The sequence below is a fragment of the Megascapheus bottae genome, chromosome 24 (genome assembly GCF_031878675.1).
Source record: "Megascapheus bottae isolate mThoBot1 chromosome 24, mThoBot2.hap1, whole genome shotgun sequence".
Taxonomy (NCBI): domain Eukaryota; kingdom Metazoa; phylum Chordata; class Mammalia; order Rodentia; family Geomyidae; genus Megascapheus; species Megascapheus bottae.
The window spans coordinates 9483484-9505522 of record NC_143532.1 but is presented as its reverse complement, the minus strand read 5'-3'; the positions used below and the strand labels follow the sequence as shown (position 1 = coordinate 9505522).

At 37.1% G+C, this 22039-nt stretch overlaps 1 protein-coding gene across 1 annotated transcript in view; it reads left to right on the top strand.

The window, feature by feature from the left end:
• LOC150046919 (uncharacterized) overlaps positions 1–22039 on the top strand; it is a 109097-nt gene that overhangs the window by 4717 nt on the left and 82341 nt on the right. The window contains exons 2-3 of the mRNA XM_090357056.1: positions 381–419; positions 7254–7320. Coding sequence (XP_090213182.1) covers positions 381–419; positions 7254–7320 — 106 coding nt within the window. The remainder of the gene's footprint in view (positions 1–380; positions 420–7253; positions 7321–22039) is intronic.

Below are 22039 nucleotides of genomic sequence, written 5' to 3'. Positions count from 1 at the left end.
TTAAAACATGAGATAGGGGCCGGGAGTTTGGCCTAGTGGTTAAAGTGCTTGCCTAGCATGCACAAAGACCTGGGTTTGATTCCTCGGTACCACATACATACAAAAAAAAAAAAGCCGGAAGTGGTGCTGAGGCTCAAGTGGTAGAGCTCTAGCCTTAAGAAAGTCCAAGGACAGTGCTCAGACCCCTGAGCTCAAGTCCAGGACTGGAAAAAACAAAACAAAACATGAGATAATCTTTATTGTTGGGGAAAGAGTGTTTTTTACTTCAAAATAGCAACAATGGGATTCTCTACTGATTTCTTCACAGAAATGATGGCGAGTGAGAGACAATGGAACATTTAAACTGCTCAGAGGAAAGTGCTATCAGTTTACTAATCTAGACTTCTGCCCTTACTAAAAATATTCTTCCAACACCAAAGGTAATTTTCTAGTTAAGCAAAAACTAAGAAAATTATCAGAGTAGAAGTAACATAAAGAACACCAAAGGAAATTATATAGACCAAAAAAATAATTTCAAAACAAAACATGGCAGTAGAGATAGAAACACACACACACAAACACACACACACATATGTCTAGTGTATTGTGTATATATTGCTTGTAGATATATTGTATATTGTGCATATATTGTGTATTGTGTGTGTATATATATATATGTATGTGAGTCTGAATTTATAAAAGAAAACACATCTTGTGAGCACCAAGGTATATGAACATAAAATTCATATTAGCCATCACACAAAAGGTGAAAAAAGGTAAACAAGATGGTAACTAGAGTTTTAACACTGTCCGGAAATGCTGAAAATGTTCATCTGGAATTCACATTATAATATTAAGGGTTATATTTAATTTTTAAAAAATTAAGGTATTATCAAGCTAGTAGAGAAAAATTTTGAATAAGAAACTATTTCCTTCCCTCTGTCTCCCTTGGTTCCTCTTTCTCTTCTTTTTTCTGTCTCTGTCTCTTCCTACTGCAGTGCTTAAAATCCCACGGCCTTCCACAAGATAGACAAGTACTCAAACCCCGATCCCTACCCTTACCCAAGAAACAAATTATTATTAATTCTAAAGATTATGAAAAAAAGGAATGGCAAAACATAAATATGAAGAACATATAAATAATACTGAGGAAAAATAAGGTAATATATAGATCATTTAAATTGTGTTAGTAATCCCATCAAATATGAAATGAGTGCTCCAATTAAAAAGCAGAATTGTCAGACTAGATAAAAGATAAGCAAGTGTTGAAAAATTAAAAGTAACAAGATTTTAAAAATCCAAATAAACAGATTTTAAGGCAGTTTTTGTACACTTCATGCAATTGCTACAACCCAGGCATCAGTAGCTCACACCTATAACCTACCTACTTGGGAGGTAAAGATCAGGAAGATTTATTTTGTTGGGATTTTTTGTTTGTTTCTTTGTTTTATTTTGTTTTGGTTGGTTTGGGGGCTTGAACAAGATCCAGAAGATTTAGTTCACAAGACCCCTTCTCATTCGATAGGTAGGTATGGTAGTATATACTTGTTACCCTAGCTCTGTGGGAGGCTAAGATCAAGAAGACCAAGATTCCAGTATGCTGGATATGAATGAGAGGACTTGTCATCCCAGTTAAGCAAGAAATATAAGAGGGTCATGGTCCAGGCATGCACCTGCAAAGAAGACCTAATCTTCAGGATCACCACCCACAAACTAGGTGTTGGTAACTAATGCCTGTAATCCTAGATATTCAGGGGACTGGGATCTGTTGATTGGGCTTTAAAGGCAGTTTAGGGAAAGATTGCAAGACAAACTCCAGTTAACCAGCACAAAGCTGGACTAGAGGCATAGCCCAGATACTAGGATAATTACTATGAGCATGAAAGCTAAGCTACAGTGAGAGGCCCTGCGTTCAGGCCCTGATACTATGAACGTACACAAAAGATAATACCACTCACAGAAATGGACTGGAAACATAACTCAATGGTAGATTTTCAGTTAAAACACACTACCATTAAAATAAAATATTAAATAAAACAAATTAAAACTTGGGTTAAAATAAAAATAAAGAAATTTTGAGACAGGACAAACATATAAAACGAAGTTGATGAAACAATAATATATGTGACTAATGTATCTATATATATTCACGTTGTAAGACTTCAACAGACCTCTCTTGCTGACCAACAGAACAGGTATGCAAACACAAACATGAACATGATCTTGAACAAAATAGTTACAAAATAAAATTGTTACAAAAATTAAAATGGACAATATTTTAAGTGACAACAAAATTGTCACAGGATATTAAAAATCAGAATAGTCCTAGGTCATTTTTTAAAGCCTAAATTAATAATTGAAAAAATTGCTCACAAAGAAATCCCCGGGCCCTCTTTTTCACTGGTGAAAAATATCCAACATTTAAGGATTAAAATAATAACACTGTTACACAAACATTTTTAGAATACAGAGGAGGATATATTCTGTAACTCTTAAGTTCAGCAAGACCTAGGTAAGAATACCAAAGTTATTAGAAGAAAAGGAAGTTATAATTGAGTATGTCATGCACATTGATTTACAAATTCTTAACAATCAAATATGGCTATATATAAAGGGATTAATACATTAGGGTCCCAAGACGATAGGATTGGTTTAATGTATGACAATCAGTTATTGTCATTTACTGTAACAGCTTTATTTAAGTTGTTATTTGTTTCAATAGACATAGAAAAGGAATTTGACAAAATTTAATAATCATGATTTTTAGAAAGAAAAGCACCAGGAGTCTGTAGCTCACACCTGTAATTCAAAGTGCTCATGAGGTTGAGATCTGAGTATTGTGGTTCAAAGCCAGCTTGAAAGTTTATGAGACTCTTACTTTCCAGTAACCACCAAAAAGCTGGCAGACAAGTTGTGGCTCAAGTGGTAGAGCACTAACCATGAGATAAAAAGCTAAGGGACAGTGCCCAGGCCTTGAGTTCAAACCCCAGGACAAGAACAACATAAAAGAAAAAAGTCTTAGCAACTCCAGATAGGAGAAAATCTATTTCATATGGTAAACACTTATTTCTTAGTGGTAAAAGATGATAGAGGTGGTGAATTTGCATTGTAGAAATATTACAAGGAAATAATCTCACAATATTTAAAAACTAAAATAAAAGACTAAAGATGTTCCCCTCTAAATCACAAAGTCACTCTCATTACTCACTCACTGCTGGTGGTCTCACCATTTAAATAAGAAAAAGTTAAAGAAAAAATACTTTGCCTAAGTTAACCTATGCAGAGTTAACCTATGCAGAGATGAATTTATTTTGTTTTCAAAATTAGCCTTAAACTACCATTTGTGTAAAAAATGAGAGAGACAATGTATCTTTTATACATCATATTAAAACCTGGGCATGTTAAGTTAATATCTGGAAGGATGAGCAAGTAGTTACAATCAAGTATTTGGGAGAGGGGCTTCATGGCTAGAAGAGACTTTCCCCATTCTATGTTATTTATTGATATCTAAATATAATTTAGTACCTATTTAAAACATTGTTAAAAAAGACTGAATTTGGCATTGTCTCATCAGTGTGGTTAAATAATAAGCACTTCTCAGTTCCCATAACCTTCCACACAAACCATGATAGAACTCTCTGATCAAACTACAGATGTCATGAAACATGATCATCATTTTGGAATGATATGCATTTTTAAAGGACTCTTTTATGTCTGTTATACATTAATATAAGCTGTAGTTTGACTTCTAATTACAAATCATTCCAAGATTATTTACCCTGAATGCTTTTGTAATTCTGTGATTTTAATCGCCATAACTATTCAGTAGTAATGAAACAACTGCATGCTTTTTCTATTTTCTCAAATATTAAAAATTAGGCAGAAATAAATTTTAACATTTATTTACTAATTGTTATATTTGTTTCTATCTATTGTTTCAAAATATGACAATTGCCATAATCCTGACAACAGGGAGAAAAGTAAGATATTAAAAACTAGAATAATTGAGATCAAATTAGCCAAATAATTACCAATTCTCTATATTCTGTAGTTTGGTACACTGTAACAACATTTAAGAATCATGTAACAGTTAAAGAAGTGCATGTGTGTTAGAAGAGACTGTTAGATGTAAATTTTGAAAATTATAGGTAAAGAAGAACAGAATTCAGAACATACTTATAATTACACCAGTTCTAGGTCAGTCTCAGACCATCAGGTAGAGATTTGTTTGTACACATATGCAGTTCAGATTGAAATTGTCTTCAAGTAATTTAAGTGGAATTATAAACATTTTAACCTGAATTATGAAAATAATTAACAAATCTGAGTGCTGCTTCTTTCTTTGGCTTTCTTTGTTAATCTTTTCAGAATCTATCAGTCCAAATAGTTTTATCAGTTCTGAATCTACTCAACAGGCACATTCACTATGTGTCTATCTCTACTCATTGTAAGCATGCACAGTCACACTCTTAATTTTAACATTCTGAAAAATCTTAGACAACCATAATCAATTGTTACCCTGAAAATTAATTGGCATAAAAAATTATCAGGACTCTTTAAGCACCAATTGATACCATCTGCCTTTCAACAGCATACACTATGATAACACCAGAAATTCCCTCTTTCACAAATACCTGGACCAGGAGGCACTCTACTGCATTCCAAAATTAGGAGTAGCGTGCTTTTGCCTTCTGAGCTGTAGTCAGCTGAGGGGGTGGGGACAGTCACCAAGTTGCTGCTGTTCTCCTCAGCCTCAGACCTAGTAGGGCCTGTCTTAGTACTCCTCTTGATAAACCCTAAATAGTTCTCTGCATCAGGATCCCACATCTGGGACTAATGAAGCAAAGATGGATTCTGTGAACCTCCTGTACTACAACATGCTATGCAGTGTTTCTGAATATACTCCTCTTCGTGTATTCTCTCTTCTCCCCTCCCTTCCATATCGGTGCCCTTGTTTAGTTCCATTTTCCATTAGAAATGCTATTTGGGCAGCAAATTTCACCGATTGGATCCATCCCAAGGCTGCTATGCAAAGAAAACACATCTCTCTGACTCTTCGCTTAAAATAAGAAAAAAAAATTGCAATAGCAAAATGTTGTAGTCGCTCTTGGCAATCTCCTAATGAACCTGTTTGTCCCATGAGCTGTAGTGAGCAGCTTTTCCTTGGTGAGAATTCTTTATGCATATTAATATTATGCATGTTTTCCATGTGACTCCTTCTTACTTGCCCTCACCCCATCCTTTGAATTCATTTACATAAAAATAATTTATGTGGACATTCCTTCAGTCAGGATTTTCTCTCTCCCTTTCTTAAAGGCATCCATAATATTTCGTTGATGCTTGGTGTCTGAACCAAGTCATTATGCTTTTGCATATCATTACAGCTTTATAAAGAACAACAGCGACATCTGCATGTGCCGCAGTGCCAAGGAGATAGGAAAAATACCAAAAACAAAACGCCGCACTGCTTTCGAGGCTGTCTGGCTCTCTTTCTCTCCAGCAGCTCCTGCTACCACCATGGATAGGAGTAATTGTACAGTGTAATCACATCATGCCTCATCTGAATATTCATAATAGAGACAAAGCTTGGGAGGATAAGGGAAGACTGAGGATCATTTAAATATAAAATAGCATCTCATTTCCAAATCAAGTTGTACCAGATACACTGTGAGCCAGGATTCCATATTAAACCAATATTGTATTGCAGTTTGGAAACTGAAAATGAAGGAGAAGAAAGAGTAAAAAATGAAGATGTAACATTAAATCATCCTCATCCTTGATTGAGGAAGAGCAAAACAATGAATATAACAACAGCAACAGAATAAAATAGTTAAAGTGATAGCTGAAGAGTAACAGTGACTAACCAGCTGCTGTTTTACCAAGAATGAAATAGCCTATTGAGGGAGCTTTAAAAGCCCCAATTAATATGTTGTGCATGTATAAGATCTACAAAGAACTCACTGTATTCCTTCTCCCTCCCAGAACCCCCCCCCCCGCCAAGTACTCACATACTCCCTAACCACCACCTTCCTTTCCTGAGGGGTGCAGGGGAAAAAAGATCAGAGCTACAAAATAATTGACTAATCACTTCAAAAGCGACAACATCCTTCTTCAAAATAAAAGGACAAAAACACATTCAAAAAGGTGGCTGTTCCTTAATGAAGGGATAAATTACCGATGGCTTCTTCATTCTCTTTAGCTCATTACCCCCCCCAAAGAAACAAATATAATCCACATGTTTCTTATCTTCATTTTCTTTGTTTTTAATATAGCGTTCTTTAGTATTTTTTTTAAAGTATTGGTATTTGTAGAAGCCTCTGTCACTGTATTCCCCAAAGAGCTACTAGTTTCGACCCACTGGAGTTTATATTCCTTTAAGTGTCTAGGGCAGGAACATTTCTGCTCTTTTTTTTCTTTTTAATATACCGCTCTGCAGGAATTAGAAGAATCCAAGGTTGTATCCAGCTTCAAAGGTTTCCAAGACATAATGATTTTAGCAAAAGTAGAAGACAGATCATGGAACAAGTTCCTGTTTGAAGATAAGCATCATAGGACCGTTTTTTTTCCTTCCCTCTCTCCTCAACTTTGTACTTCTGGCTCTGAATGCCCCTCGCTAACACAGTTTAATGATATGCAAATGAAATATGCATAAAACCATTCTACTGTATGATGATTAAACACTGGAGACATTAACAGCGGAGGCTTCACTCTTCGTAATAATCCTTCCCGACCATCTACTTTGATTGCAGAGTTATGGAAACCTATAATGTTTGACAGAGAGAGGAGAGGAGGAAGGAAGGAAGGAAGGAAGGAAGGAAGGAAGGAAGGAAGGAAGGAAGGAAGGAAGGAGCCATCTCGGTGCCTCTTCCACTGCAGGGGAGAGTTCCCCCCCCTTTATACTTCATTCCTATTGCTGTCTTTTGTAATCCATCCATGCAGTCTCACCACATCGATTAACGGAGGGGGGGGAACAAAACAAAACACCTTTTCTCTTAATGTTTCAAAACGCATTAGCCAAACCATTATTCCTCATTAACAGCAAAAGCTCATTCATTAATAGGAAGAATATGCCCAAAAGATGCCAGTGCGATTAATCCTGAGTCCTGTAACTGGACTGTAAATCCCATGCTACTTGTATATTCCATGCGAAAGGGACATGCGCCAATCCACAATTTAAAAAAAAAAATGTGTGTTTTGTAAAATCCACAAGAGCAGCAATTAATATTCCCATTGAATGACTTTATTTTGTTTTTGTCTCTCCCTTTTGTTTCCAGCGCCTGCCCCTGGCTCAGCGCCCGGTGCCAACAGAACACCTTTCAGGATTCACAGCAACGCAGACAAGTAAGTACCAGCTGTTTCTTGAAACCTTTTTGCAGGTTTTAAAAAAATGCACTCTCTCTCTCTCTCTCTCTCTCTCTCTCTCTCTCTCTCTCTCTCTCTCTCTCTCTCTCTCTCTCTCTCTCTCTCTCTCTCTCTCTCTCAAAACACCCTAAAACAGAGACAAGCCTCTTTCCCCTTCTTCTCCCCTGTGTTATGCCACCAGGGTTTCCTCAGTAGCCCCTTCCAAATCCCTCTGCCTTCAAGTTTGTGCATGTCTGTAGCATCCCTCCTCCTCCTTCACTCCCATAGTGGATCTTGTAAAAGGGCTTCAGATCGGCCCCATTCATCTCCCTGGTGATAGCAGTGAATGTAGATAAATCTCTGGCTGCCTGCTTGCTGCTGAAGTATGATTTTTATTTTGCCTTCTGTGTATACCTGGGTCAAAAAGTGGGATTACACATCCACATACATGCACATATACCATATACGCATTCCCTTCTCTCTCCTCTGCCTTCCTCTCCTTTTCCTCACACATGCATACATCCCACATACATGCATATGTGTGAACATATACACCTATACATACCCATGACTTTCGCAAAAATATATGCAAATCTAACTCAAGTTTTTTTTCCTGCAGATATGTGTACTCATATACACATACAGCATTACACACGTGTCTAGATGCAATTGATAGGTGCCTATCTTGTTACTTATATCTTCATTTAAATGCCCCCCCCCTTCTCCCAGCAGAGGCCATGTTCAACTGCAGTTCAGGATTCTAAAAGAAATGTCCTTTCCTTATGACTTGTATTTGTAGACCTTTATGCTCCCTTCTCTGCCTTCTTCGGAGCCATAAAACTGGCATCCTTCCCTGAGGTTGTGCAAATGGCAAATGTGGCACCGGCTGTGGCATGCATTCATGCGGCTTCCTGTGGCATTTTTCTTCCGATGTCTGCTTTTTCTCTTTGTTTGTTGTTGACTAGGCTGAGTGTTGTTATTTTTTAAGTTAATTACGAACGAAGTTGAATAGCAAACAAGCCAACAGCTTGTTCCCCCCCCACACACACACACACAAAAAAAATACCCACAAAAATAGCCCCATACAGGCGCCTTCTGCTGCAACAGATGCCCAGATCACACTTGGCATAGGCAAACGGGCAAACGATCTTGATGGTTGATCGTTTTTGTTTTTTTCTTTTCTGTTTGTTGCCGTATCTGCTGTTTGTTTTCCTCGTTTCTTTCTGATTTTTCAAGGAGTCCAGAATCCCGGCCTCTGCTTTGAACGGAACAGTGTCATGGCGGAGACAACGGCCTTTGTCTTGCTGGGTGTGAAAACATCCGCTGTTCTGGCTCCACTGCGGCAGAATCAAGTTTAAATGAGAGAGGGAAAAAAAAAGTGATTAAAGTCATCTTTGTGCCTCTTGGGTGTGGAAGATTCCCCCCCACACCCCAAGTAGCCGACTCCCAGGGTCCGAGGAAGGGATCATAGTTGGAGCTTGCCTAGGCTGTAATCCTGGCACTTGCGCCTTCGGTTGCTGCTTGCCGTTCGCTCCTGGGGGTCTGGATAATCTCCCTTGGCTTTACCGCACTGTCTGGCCCGCACACAGGGCCCGGTAACATATACCCGCTGCTGCTATCACACGAAACTGTGGCGTTGCCCCTGAATGGATGGCACCGTGCCAACTCTTCTGCCATCCGCCCTTGCAGCTTTTTTCTTTCCTCCCTCCCTCCCCTTCTTCTCCTCCTCCCGTCGACTTGACGTTAATTAACACACGGGTTAATTGATTTTAAAAGCCGAAGAATTACAGTTAACTTTTCCCACAGGGTACAGACGCCAGCCGCCTGGCACACTCTGCCTTTCGCACTGGTGCAGGGGGGCAGGGAAAGCCCGCAGCAAAACTAGCAACTGCTGAGGGAATGTTGCTTGCTTATTGGAGTAGAGCCGATAGAAGTCGACGTGGCACTGCCTCATCCTTTGCAATGTATGTGGCCATTATATATTTTGTCCAAGAATTAAAACACAGCCCTGCCTTTTTTTTTCTTCTCCATTCCTCTCAAAATAGGAAAGCCCCACAGAAGTTCATCTCATTGTGGGGGTTTGGGGGGAGACACACCTCCTCGGGACTATCTCATTGGTAACAAGCTTTATTTTCTAGTAATAAGAAAGTAACTGGTGCCTTTAAGATTTTTTTTTTTAATCTTTGTTTTTCAGTCTCATTGAAGAAAGGCTACCTCTTCCTCAAATACCACAATCATGGGAGATTTTTTTTTTTCTTTATTTGGAAAAAGTTCCATAAAGTTTTTTTCTCAACATCTCATTCCTCTTATCACATATGAATTATTTATGGTGAAGAATTTCAGTGAGGAAATGCCTTTATTCTCAAGGACAAAATTTATACCAGAGCTCATTATTGCTTGTTTGTTTCTGTGTTTTTTTTTCCTATTTCATTTCCCCCAATTTCCTGTGTAAAATGAAAGCTATTGGTACTGTAGTTGGAGCTAGGCAAGGCTGGGAACTTGCTTTACCTTTTCATGCTTTCATTTTATTTCATTTTGTTGTTTTTTTTAAAGCACACAGCAAGTGAAGCGACAAGAGGAATCCATTATGCAAATTGTGTCACTTTGCATAATGTCTCATGACTGGAATATGCAAATTAGCTGTATAATTTATGAGTGCCAGTGTCTGTCTAAAAGTGTTTCACATAATTTACAAAGTAAGCCTGAGAGACAGCATGAAAGCAGCTCTTCCAATTCCATTGCCAGGAAAGCTCTGTGTATTTTCCTACAAGTGCCCCCTTACAATATCATCAAGTGCTATTTCAAAGAAATTAGGGTTCCAAATGTTCCTGAAAGACAAAGATTCTCTTCTCATTCCCTGTATTCATTCTTTGCCTTCAAGTTTGTAAGAAACAGACTAAAGCCTTAATATTTTAGATTCAATTTGGGCGGGGGGAGTAATTAGAAACAAATGTTCTATTTGTATATGCATTTTCTTTTCTGAGCCAAGCAATGTCTTAGAGAAGCAGTCCCTTGCTAGATATATCTAGATATCTGAAGGCAAAAGACTAGAACATCCTATTGTAGTAGGTTGATTTATGTTCTCTGCTTTTGGAATATTTTATAAATTACAGTTTATTATGTGCATTAGGTATCATACATGGAAGGTTCAACCTCAACAGCTTTATCAAGGTACAATTCTGCATTCAGTGACTTAAAAAAGCTATTGGGTAAAAAACCAACAACAACAGATTTTAGGGGAGTCACTTTAGTTGACCACTCCATATCTCACTTTTGGGACTTTTTTTGAGTAGATTCTGAACATTTTGAGAAGATATATAATCTATGATAATCTGACACAATCTTGCCCAATTTCCATTTTCGTAATAAATTCTCTGATAATCCTAAAATATCATGAAAATGCATACCAAGAGGGCCTGGTCCTTAACAAGTATATCAGAAAGAGTTGTTGGTGAAAATGAATTCAAGGTAAGCTCTTGACAAGAGATTAGACAAGAAGGGGAAGAAAAGCATATACCACATGGAAAATATGTTTATCTTGATGACGCTTTGAAGAACCATAACACCAGTCTGACGAGTGTGTAGAAAAATGGGTTACTGCAGCATATTGGTAACCAATTAGGAAATAAGCATATGAAGAAGTAAATTACCCACTGTCTGCATTTCTTTGTCAGTGCCTGATCTCTTTTGCACTGTTAAGTGTACTTCCTTAAATTCATTTTGTGAACTACTTACTTTTAAAGTATTTCCAGTATAAAATATTTAGTTTTTTTCAAACCATCATCTATCCAAATATAGCCTCATGTGACATATTCTTTTTGTGACGTTTTATTTTTAAATAATAGCCATCTAAGAGAAAAAAATAGGAAAAATGTCCTACCCAAAAAGAACCGAATACAAATTCTTTCCAGCTATATAAGAAACTATTACATGGGTTTTTTTTCCACAATCTACTAAAGAAATAAGTCAATACACTTAAAAATATTTAAGTCAAACAAAGTATTTTCTCTGACTACAAACAAATTGACCTGGAAATCAGTAAAAATACTATCTTTAAAAAAAATCTCACACTTTGGACATTAAATGTTTTTCTAAGTGACATGAATTTAAGAGGTGATAATAGGGGAATTAGAAAATATAATGGAATGAAAAATTCTTAAGGGGACTAGGAGCATGGCCTAGTGAAGGAGTGCTCACCTAGCATGCATGAAGCCTTGGGTTGAATTCTTCCCTACCACATATACAGAAAAAGCCACAAGTGGTACTGTGGATCAACGGTAGAGCGCTAAACTTGAGAAAGCACAAGGACAGTGCCCAGGCCCTGAGTTCAAGCTTCAGGACTGGCACACACACACACACACACACACACACACACACACACACACACGCACACGCACACAACCTTCAGAATTTCTAAAATGCAGCTAAAGGTGAACTTAGAGGAAAATGAGCTTTAGTGATATATATAAATCAGGAAAGTTTTGAAACAATGCTTTGTCTTAAGAAAACAATTTAAGCCCAAAGCAGTTTTAGAGGAAGGGAACTTAAACCAGAAGGAAAGTTGAACTTAAGCAAAATCAGAAACCTGAAATTTAAATGACAATAATTGAAACATAAGTGACAGACTGAAGAATAATATTTGCTATCTAATCCACACTAATCCATGAAAGCAAACCAAACCAAATTAACCATGCTAAAATGACATTAAAAAAAAAAAAACAATGAGTCAGACATCAGTGATGCCTGTAGTCCTAGCTACTCCAGGAGGCTGAGATCTGAGGATCACAGTTCAAAGCCAGCTGGGGCATGAGAGTTCATTAGACTCTTATCTCCAATTAACACCAGAAAACCAGAAGTGGCACTGTGGCTCCAAGAGGTAGATTACTAGCCTTGAGCTGAAGAGCTCAGGGACATGCCTGGCCCAGAGTTCAAGCCCCATGACTGACAAAAACAAAATAAAACAAAAAAAAACCCCACTAAATTGCTAAATCAGTAGCTATCAACTGTATTTCATATATTGAAGAACTTAGAAAAAGCAGGAACATGTTTATTAGAGATATGAAGCAAACTACCATGTCTCAGAGTAAGAATATACTAGAAAAGATTATTAGCAGATTGGATATTTGAGGAGAAAAAATTAGTAGGCATAAAGACATGTAAATGGGAACTATGCAAAATGACAAAATGATACATAAAAAGAAAAATAATAAAGCATCAGTAAGCTGAGAGACAATGACAAGTGACCTCACATTTGTATAATTTAAGTCCCTGCAGGGAAGGTAGGGGGAAGACAAAAATATATATCAAGAAATAATGGCTAAAATAAAAATTTCCCAATTTCTTGAGAACTCCCCAACAAATCCAATCATTTCAATGGAAGATTAGCAGAAAAAAAAACTGAAGAAAACCACACTGTCATATCATTTTCAAATTGTTCAAAAATATTTTAAAAGCAGCCAGAGTAGATATGTACATTGAAGCAAATATGATAGTAGATTTCTCTTTAGTATCAATGCGAGCCAACCAGAAGAAAGTGAAAAATATCTTTAAAGTTTGAAAAGAGGAAAGGGAGGGAAAGAGGGAAGAAAAAGAATGAAGGAGGGGGGAAGGAAGAAAGAGTGAGGAGAGGGAGAGAGAGAGGGAGGGAAGGGGAGGAAAAAGGAAGGGATAGGAAGGAAGGAAAACTAAAAGACTGTCTATAGGAGAAAAATGTCTTTAAAAGCCAAGGAAAAACCTACCAAACATATTATTCTGCTCAAGTATTAACTGTTACTGGAACATTGGGTACTTCAAAGTATTTTATACTCTGTGGTTAAAAAGATACAGTCTCACTGAAATCAAGCCAGGCACAGTGGCTCACACCTGTAATCCTAGCTACTCCGGAGGCTAAGATCTGAGGATCACAGTTCAAAGCCAGCCTGGGCACTAAAGTCAGTTAGGCACTTATCTCCAATTAACCACTAAAAAACCAGAAGTGGTGCTGTGGCTCTAGCAGTAGGGCAGTAGCCTTGACCCGAAGAGCTCAGGGACAGCACCCAGGCACAGAGTTCAAGCCTCAAAAAAAAGGATAATTTCCAGCAACTATTTAAAAACCAAGGGACATTCTACAAAATAGTTTTCAGAGTTCTCAAAGTCATGGGAAAACAAAGCAATATTGAGAAAGAATCACTGGCAACTAAGAAAGGATGGCTAAAGCAATCTTTCCTATATACATAGCTCAGTATAGGGTTTATTTCTGCATTAAAACCATAAAACTGGACTGGGAATGTGGCTTAGTGGTAGAGTGCTTGCCTAGCATGCATGATGCCCTGGGTTTGATTCCCCCATGCCACATAAACAGAAAAATCCAGAAGTGGCCATGTAGCCCAAGAGGTAGAGTGCTACCACTTTGAGCAAAAAGAAGCTCAGGGATAGTGCCCAAGCCCTGAGTTCAAGCCCCAAGAGTGGCAAAAACCAAACCAAAACAGAACCTATAAAGCTGCTTTTTTAAATGTAGTAGAAGCCACACTATCAACATACTAAAGGCTTCTCACATATGTTGTGCCCAACAATACTGTAGCAAAGATTCCTTTACCTTCTGCTGTTTGTAGAATTCAAGTCTGTTAGCATGCCATTTCCCACTTAATCAGATGTAAAAGCCAGCCAGCTAGCTAGCTCACTGATGGTGATATGCTATTGGAAAACAGGTAATGGAACTTGAGCCAGGTGTGGTGGTATACATTATAAGCCCATCATTAGGGAACCTGATGCAGCAGGATCACAAGTTTGAGACCAACCTGTCCTGCACAAGTAAGAACCTGTCTCAAATAGCAACCTCAGGAGTACAACACAAGTACAAGAAATCTATGGTGAAGACATATCATAAGGAACTCAGCCCTTCATTTAAGGGCATAAACACAGATCACCAGATATAAGAGGAAGATCAATGAAATGAAAATGAAAGAATAAAATGAAAAAAATGGATAATTGACTCTAAGTATAAATTAAGTCAGAAGAGAAAACTTCAAAAATTTTAAACCTCAGTGAGATTCAAGAGGCTATTTACTTTCCCTGTTCCCATGAAAATGTAAAATCCAAGCAGGAAAGAATTCCTAAGGTTAAACATCACAGTTAAATTTGAAAATTGAGTAGAATCAATAGAATGACATCACAGACTGAATTGAAAAATAATGTGAAAGGGAAATTCTCTTAACAGTACAAAAAGGCATAAAAATACATATGAGCCTCATATCTAAAGTATACTTAGAGTTCAAAAAATTAACACCCCCAAAATAAACCCTCAAAAGAATAAATGGGCTAAAGATTTAAAGAGATTTCTCAGAAGAAGTAAGAATGGCCAACAGACACATGAAAAAATGTTCAACATCTCTGGCAAAAAAAAAAAAAAGAAAAGAAATGCAAGTCAAACAGCATTGAGATTCCACCTCACCCCAGTTAGAATGGCTGTTTATAAAGAAAACTTAACAGTAACACATATTGGCAGGGATGTGGCCAAAAGGAAACACTACTGCATTGTTGATGGGAATATGAACTGAACTTGTTCATCCGCACTGGAAAACAGTATGGTGGGTTCTCCAAAAGACTAGAAATAGAGCTTCTCTACGATCTAACAATTCTGTTCCTAGGCATTTATCCAACTGACCACAAATCAGGCCACACTGAAGCTACAGCTGTGTTCATTGCAGAATTTGTTTACCATAGCCAAGGTATGAAATCAACCCAGATACACCTCAGTAGATGAATGGATCAAGAAAATGTGGTATATATACACAATGTAACTCTGTGTTTCCTTCAGAAAGAATGATATTGTACTATTCATAAGGAAATAGAAAGACTTGGAAAAATTATATTAAGTGAAGTAAACTGGACCCAAATAAACATATGTTGCATGGTTTCCTGAATTCATGGTCCCTTGAATGTGCCTACAAATCTACAAGTAAACACACAGGATAGTAAACCAAAAAAAAAAATCTTTGCCGTGATAAATTTTGAAGGACTCTAGTTATATACATAGTGAGACCGAAGGAGGATATTCTTAGGAGAGGATCTCAAAGGCTCAATAGCAATGTGCATATATAAAATATTTATCAAACTGACCTCTTAATGGAAACAGAGGGTCTTTTTCTTCTTTGCTACTATTTTTTTTATTTCTTTACCTATTGTATTGTTTGTAAGTTCATGTGTTTTGGGAAAGGTAAGAAAGCAACAGAAATGGTGGGACAAAGGGTGATACTCACTAGACACTATGTTGACAATAACTATACAACCTGGTACGGGGAGGGACAAGAGGGAAAAACTAGATGAAAGCTGAAAGAAGGAGTGACATTGTTTAAAAAGAAATGTTCTCATTGCCTGACTTATATAACTGTAACTGTTCTGTACATCACCTGTACCATAACAATTTTTAAAAGGCATTAAGATACAGAGAAGAGTTGAGATGAACTTAGCATCATTAGTTGATAGTTGTTCCTTGTTAATTCCCTTCATTTCAGACTGTTCTAGGATTTCTTAGTCATTTCACTTTGGGATAAAACATCTTGCTCTCTTTTCCACTTTTACCCCCAGAAGTCAATTATTTTTAAATTTCATTTTATTTTTTAATTTTATTTCATTGTCAGGATGATGTATAAAAGGGTTACAGTTACAGTTAACATTCATCAAGTAGTAGGTACATTACTTCTTGATATCTAAAATTATTAAATAGGAAAATAAAGTAGCCTTTCTACAACTATCAATGCTTCATAGTTTCATTGTTGACTTTTCCAAAGTTGAATGCTTGTTATTTAATTAGAAAATAACAAATTACTTCATAAGGAAATGAGTTCTTTGGAGGTTATTCCCGACATTCTCACAATATTCAGAGGTAACAATTTTCAACAGCTTTCTTTGCCTTCTTTAAGACTTTTTATGTATGTACAAGAAACATAAGGTCATAGTTACTTTTTGCATTATGCTTTTTATTTTAGTTTAATAATAGTGCTTTGGAATCTTTTCATGTTTATATCTGTATATCTGTCTCATTTCTAGCAATAACATAGAGTTCCATACAGTGAATTGCACCATAGTTTAACCACTTTCCAGTTGATGAGCCTATTTTCTCTATAATAATCATTGCAATTGTATCTCAGGTTTCATTTACTTCAATCTTGCATCCTTTGAGGTTACTTTTTGTTGTTTACTTCTTTTGATTTACTGTTTGCTTTTAGTATGCTCATCATTCCTTCTACCTTTCAAAGTTGTTTTCTCAATACAAGTAGTTTTTATTGCTTTTCTTTCTCCGTTACTGTTCTCCATTAATTATAATTCTTATTGCTTACTCTTTTAAAACTGAAACTCATTTTAAGATGCATTTTATACAAAAACAGCTTGTTAAATAGCAAAAAAGTCAATACATATCTTAAAAATTTAAGAAAAGTGAGGGGGAAGGGGTGGGACCAAGTGGGTAGGTAAGAATGTTGAAAGGGTGACATTGATCCAGACGCACTGTATTTATAAGTTGTTTTGTTGAATGGCAATTCCTTTGTACACTTCCTTAAAGATAATAAAAGTGTTGTTAAAAAAATAAAGTAAGAGGAAATGGAAGAGGATCCTAAAAAGATGAAAAGACATGATGCTGTGTTCCATGGATTGGAAGAGCACTTTTGAAAGTTTCACACTAGGAAATGCAACAACGAACCCCACTCTACTATTGTAAGCTAATAGTAATAATATATCCACCCTCCCCTCCCCCCAAAAAAAACCCTGAAATTCATCTAGAAATCTTTAGGTTTAACAAATTGCTAGGTTTTTAACCACACATGCTCTTCAGTAAACTATAAGAATTACATGTATGGTGGGAAAGGCTGGCCTCAAAGGGGCCAGTATTCTGAGACTGGAAGAAGATGGATTTGGTGGCTGATACTTGGAATCCCAGCTACTCAGGAGGAAGTGATTGTGAGGTTCTCAGTTTGAGGCCAGCCAGGGCAAAGATTCATAAGACCCTATCTCAACAAATAAAAGTTGAACGTGGTGGTATGAGCCCATCCTTCCTATGCAGAAAAGGTAAATAGGAGAATCATGGATCAGCCACTCCCAGGGGAAAACGTGATACTTTATTTTAAAAGTTACTGAAACGGGCTGGAGGTATTGCTAAAGCAGTAGAGAAACTCAAACAAGTAGAAGGACCTGAATTCAAACCCCAGTACTGAAAAAAAAAATTGCATAAACACATGTTTGAGTAGTATCCATCACAATTGAGTGGTAGTTACCTTAAAAAGCTATCCAATTAAAAAATATATACGTTTAGATTAATAAAAGGTTAACAGTTCATCATTTTACTTTCTTTGAAACAAAACCGCATTCGTTCACCAAGCCATAGCTGTGCGGATGCCAGAAATCTTTTCTTTGAGATTAAGTTGTTGAATGGTGTTCTCACAAAAAGTATATCCTTAATACTTACATGTCATTTTCCATTTTGATTGATGAAAGAAAGTAAGACTAACCAGGCATGCTGCTCCTGTCTCCAGTTGTAGCACATGGAAGGCAATAGCAGAGATAGGAAGACTGTGAACTAATAGCCAGCTTGTTCAACATAGCAAGTCAAAACAAGGAAAAGACAGAACGGAATGCCATTTTAAACAAGTTGTATGTAAGAAGGCTTTAAAATATGTACAGTTTTTCTAATTTTTTCCAGTGTCTTAGACACATCTAATGCAAGTGAACTTTTAGGGACTTCTTTGTTGAGTTTTTTTAGTTTTTTTGTTTTTATTTTAGAGCATTGGGCTTAATTGGCTGGGTTTTTACAGGCTAGTTCTGTTTTCCCCAATCATTTTTATCAGCATATAGGTAGTTAAACTATGTTTAAAAAATACAGGTAAAAACAATATTGTACATAAATGCAGTTGATTTATAAGTTTCTACTTACTGAAGATAAATATCTGATTCACATTAAGGAATAACTCATTAGCAGTGCACCTTCAGGAAAATGATTCAGCCATGTCATTATAAAGATACAAGAATGCAGAGCAATAAAGTGAATCAGCTAAGGGGGGATTGATTAAGAACAAAGCCATTAGTGCCTGTGGCTCATGCCTTTAAGCCTAGTTGCTCAAAAGGCAGAGATCTGAAGATCAAGGTTCAAAGCCAGCCCGGCAAAAAAAAAAGTGCTTGAGACTCTTTTATCTCCAATAAACCACTGAAAAAGCTGGAAGTAGCATTATGGCTCAAGTGGTAGAGAGCTAGCCTTGAACAAAAGAAGCTCAGAACAGTGCTCAGATCCAGAGTTCAAGCCCCAGGACCGGAATAAAATAACAACAACAACAATAATAATGCCTGACTTTAAGAATAAAGCTGGGCAGCAAACTTACATTGACAGACACTAATATAGTGGTTCAAACAGGAACACAGCATAGCACATGGTAATAAACTTACAGTGAATCCAAAGAAATATAGATTGCAGCAATTGATACCAGTAATATTGAATCTGAAGTCATTGTTGCATCGTACTACCTCTTAGAAATAACCATGTGGTGGTAAATATTCCTCTCCACTCATGAACAGACGTCGAATTGTAACTCCTTAAGCAACTATTTAGTAATAATATAAGAAGAACTAAATATGCAGCTTTCAAAGAAAAATTATTCAAACTCCATCAGCCATATTTTTACAGATTTACATGATAGGAATGTTCATATCTATCTTAACGTAAAAGATAGTTTTGGGGTTTCTGTTTTGTTTTGCTTTGCTTTGTTGTGGGTCACAGGCTTGAACTCAGCCTAGGCACTGTTGCTGAGCTCTTAAGCTCAAGGCTACCACCCTACCCTTGAGCAAAGCCCCCCTTCTGGTTTTCTAGAGATTAATTGGAGATAAGAGAGTCAGGTGCTGTGCTGGCTTTGAACCTTGATCCTCAGATCTCAGTCTCCTGAGTAGCTAAAAGATGGTTTTATTGTATTAAGAACTCTTATTAAGGTCTAGGAGTGTGGCCCTGAGCTTTTTTTTTCCAATATTTTTTATTGTAATCAATTGAAGGGTTGCATTATATTCACCAGATAGAAGGTGCGTTACTTCACAAACATTGCCACCCTTCTCATGTTTTTGTCCCCACTTCCCTCCTCTCACCCCCTCCCCTTATCTTGGTTTTTCCCCTTCCTATCCTAGTTCAAATAAACATATATTCAATTTAATCAAATAACAAGGTAAGATACTGTAACAATATGAGATAACCAAGGAACAACAAAAGAGATGAGAAATAACATAGTACATTAACAACAAAATCAAAACACCTCTGAGATTCCACTTTACTACAATTAGAATGGCCATTATCAAGAAATCTAATAACAACAGATGCTGGAGGGGATGTGGCCAGGAGGGATCACTACTACACTATTGCTGGGAGTGTAAACTCGTTCAGCCATGATGGAAAGCAGTATGGTGGTTACTCAAAAAATAAACATAGAGTTCCCCTATGACTCATCAATTCCACTACTTGGCATTTACCCAATCGTCCAGAAACAAGGACATAATAAATCCACTAGCACAATGATGTTCATTGCAGCACTATTTACTGTAGCGAAGATAAGGAACCAACCCAGATGCCCCACAGTTGATGAGTGGATCAACAAGATGTGGTATTTATACACAATGGAATTCTATGCTGCCATCAGAAAGAACAACAACCCCATTTGTAAGGAAATGGAAACACTTAGAAAAAAATCGTATTAAGTGAAGTAAGCCAGACTCAAAGGAACATAGGTTCGATGGTTTCCCTCATTTGCTATAATTAGTATAAACCTTGGACTTTCCTAGCAGAGATTTACAACAGAACAAAACCTAGATTCACAAGGCCATATAGGATGAGGCTAAATGAAAGGACCTCCAGGATATAGAAACAAGAGCTATCTAATGTGTGATTGTTGTTCTTAAAAAGGATTCTTTTGTCAGTCCTGGAGCTTGAACTTACAGCCTGGGCACTATCCTTGAGTTTTCTCAAGGTAGCGCTCAACCACGTGAGCCACAGCATCACTTCTGACTTTTTCTATGTATGTGGTACTGAGGAATTTAATCCAGGGCTTCATGCATGCTAGGCAGGCACTCTACCACTAGACCACACTCCTGGCCCTAAAAGAAATAAATTTAACTATTTTTAAACTTTAGCCTTTTTTGGTTGTTGTTCTGTTTTTGGTAGGTTGTGTGAACTCAGGGATTGGGTACTATCACTATTGATATGGCTTAAAGTTCACCAGTTCATTTCTTTGATGATCTCTGTCTCTAATACTACTCGTCATCAGTGTTTTGTAACATTTTAAACAATTTTAATTGTGCCATTGCTAATAATATGGATATCATCATCTAAATGATGTAGATGTTGTCTTAGCAAGCAATTCAGATATCTGGATTCGCACTCCAAACTCTTCCTTGAGCTAAATCAACTAGAAGTAGTTGTTGCTTGCTAGCTAACTTGCTTGCTTACTTTATTTTGTTGCTAACATTGTTTGAACCCAGGACTCCAGCTTGCTAAGCATTAACTCTACCACTTGAGCCATGCCCCTTTTTGCACTCAATATTTTTGTAAACAGGTCTCATCTCTTTCCACAGGCCAGCACAATCTTTTTCATGCTTCCCATGTAACTCGAATGGCTTTTTTGTTTTAAATTGTTATCTGTATTGATCAAAGGATGGTATGAATCTGCTCCTGTTACATATAAAGAATGGCAAAAAAATTGATAATGCAACATAATCTTTTTATTTTTAGAAGATACTAGGGCTAAAACTAAGAACCCTGGTTTGCTTAACTTGCTCACTGAACTGTCTCTCTACAACTTGAACCATACTTCCAACTTTTTCATGGTTATTTTGGAGATGGACTTTCATGGAGTTTTCTGTCTGGGCTGGCTTCAAACCATGATCCTCTAGATCTCAGACTCCTGAGTAGCTAGGGTTGGAGGCATACGCTATCAGCACCTGACTAGTTATGACTTTTTATGTCAAGCTGGACTGAAATGGATTTGCTAATGACAGGTGTTTTGTTTTTGTTTTTGTTTTTTTTTGCCAGTCCTGGGCTTGTGCTCAGGGCCTGAGCACTGTCCTGGGGCTTTCTCAAGGCTCTTAGAGCTCTACACTTGAGCCGTAGCACCACTTCCAGCTTTCTTCTATGTATGTGGTACCGAGGAATTGAATCTGGGTCTTCGTGCATGCTACCACTAGGCAAAACTCCCGGCCCTAATGATGTTTTGAATTTTACTTTCAGAAACTACTACTGAACCAGAAATGTAGTTATATTTGTCTACAATTTGAAGCAACTCTTCAGCTGAGTAACTTATTTAATTTGAAAGTTGGTTAAAAGCTCATACAAGGTTTAGAGATATATACATTTTATGTGCCCCGTTCTTTTAGTGCTGATGGATAAATATATTGAGGTTTTAGAATTGTTCAGCCAAATAGGAGTGTGTCTCTATCATGCACCGTGGTGGGTACTATAGAAAGAAGAGGCACAGTGAACCACATCAAAACCTGAATTGGTAGGGCACAGAAAAGGAAAAGTATCGTAGTGGGAGTAATTTATTCAAAGTTCACTATGTGCATGCATGGAAATACCACAGTAAAACTCCTTCATATTACAAATACATGTTCACTCAAAAATAAACGTTGTTTTAAAAAAGGAAATGAGAGTAATACAAAGAGGGACTGGGGGAGTGTCTCATATGGTAATGTTACTGTCTAAAGTAAGTGCCTAGCAAACACA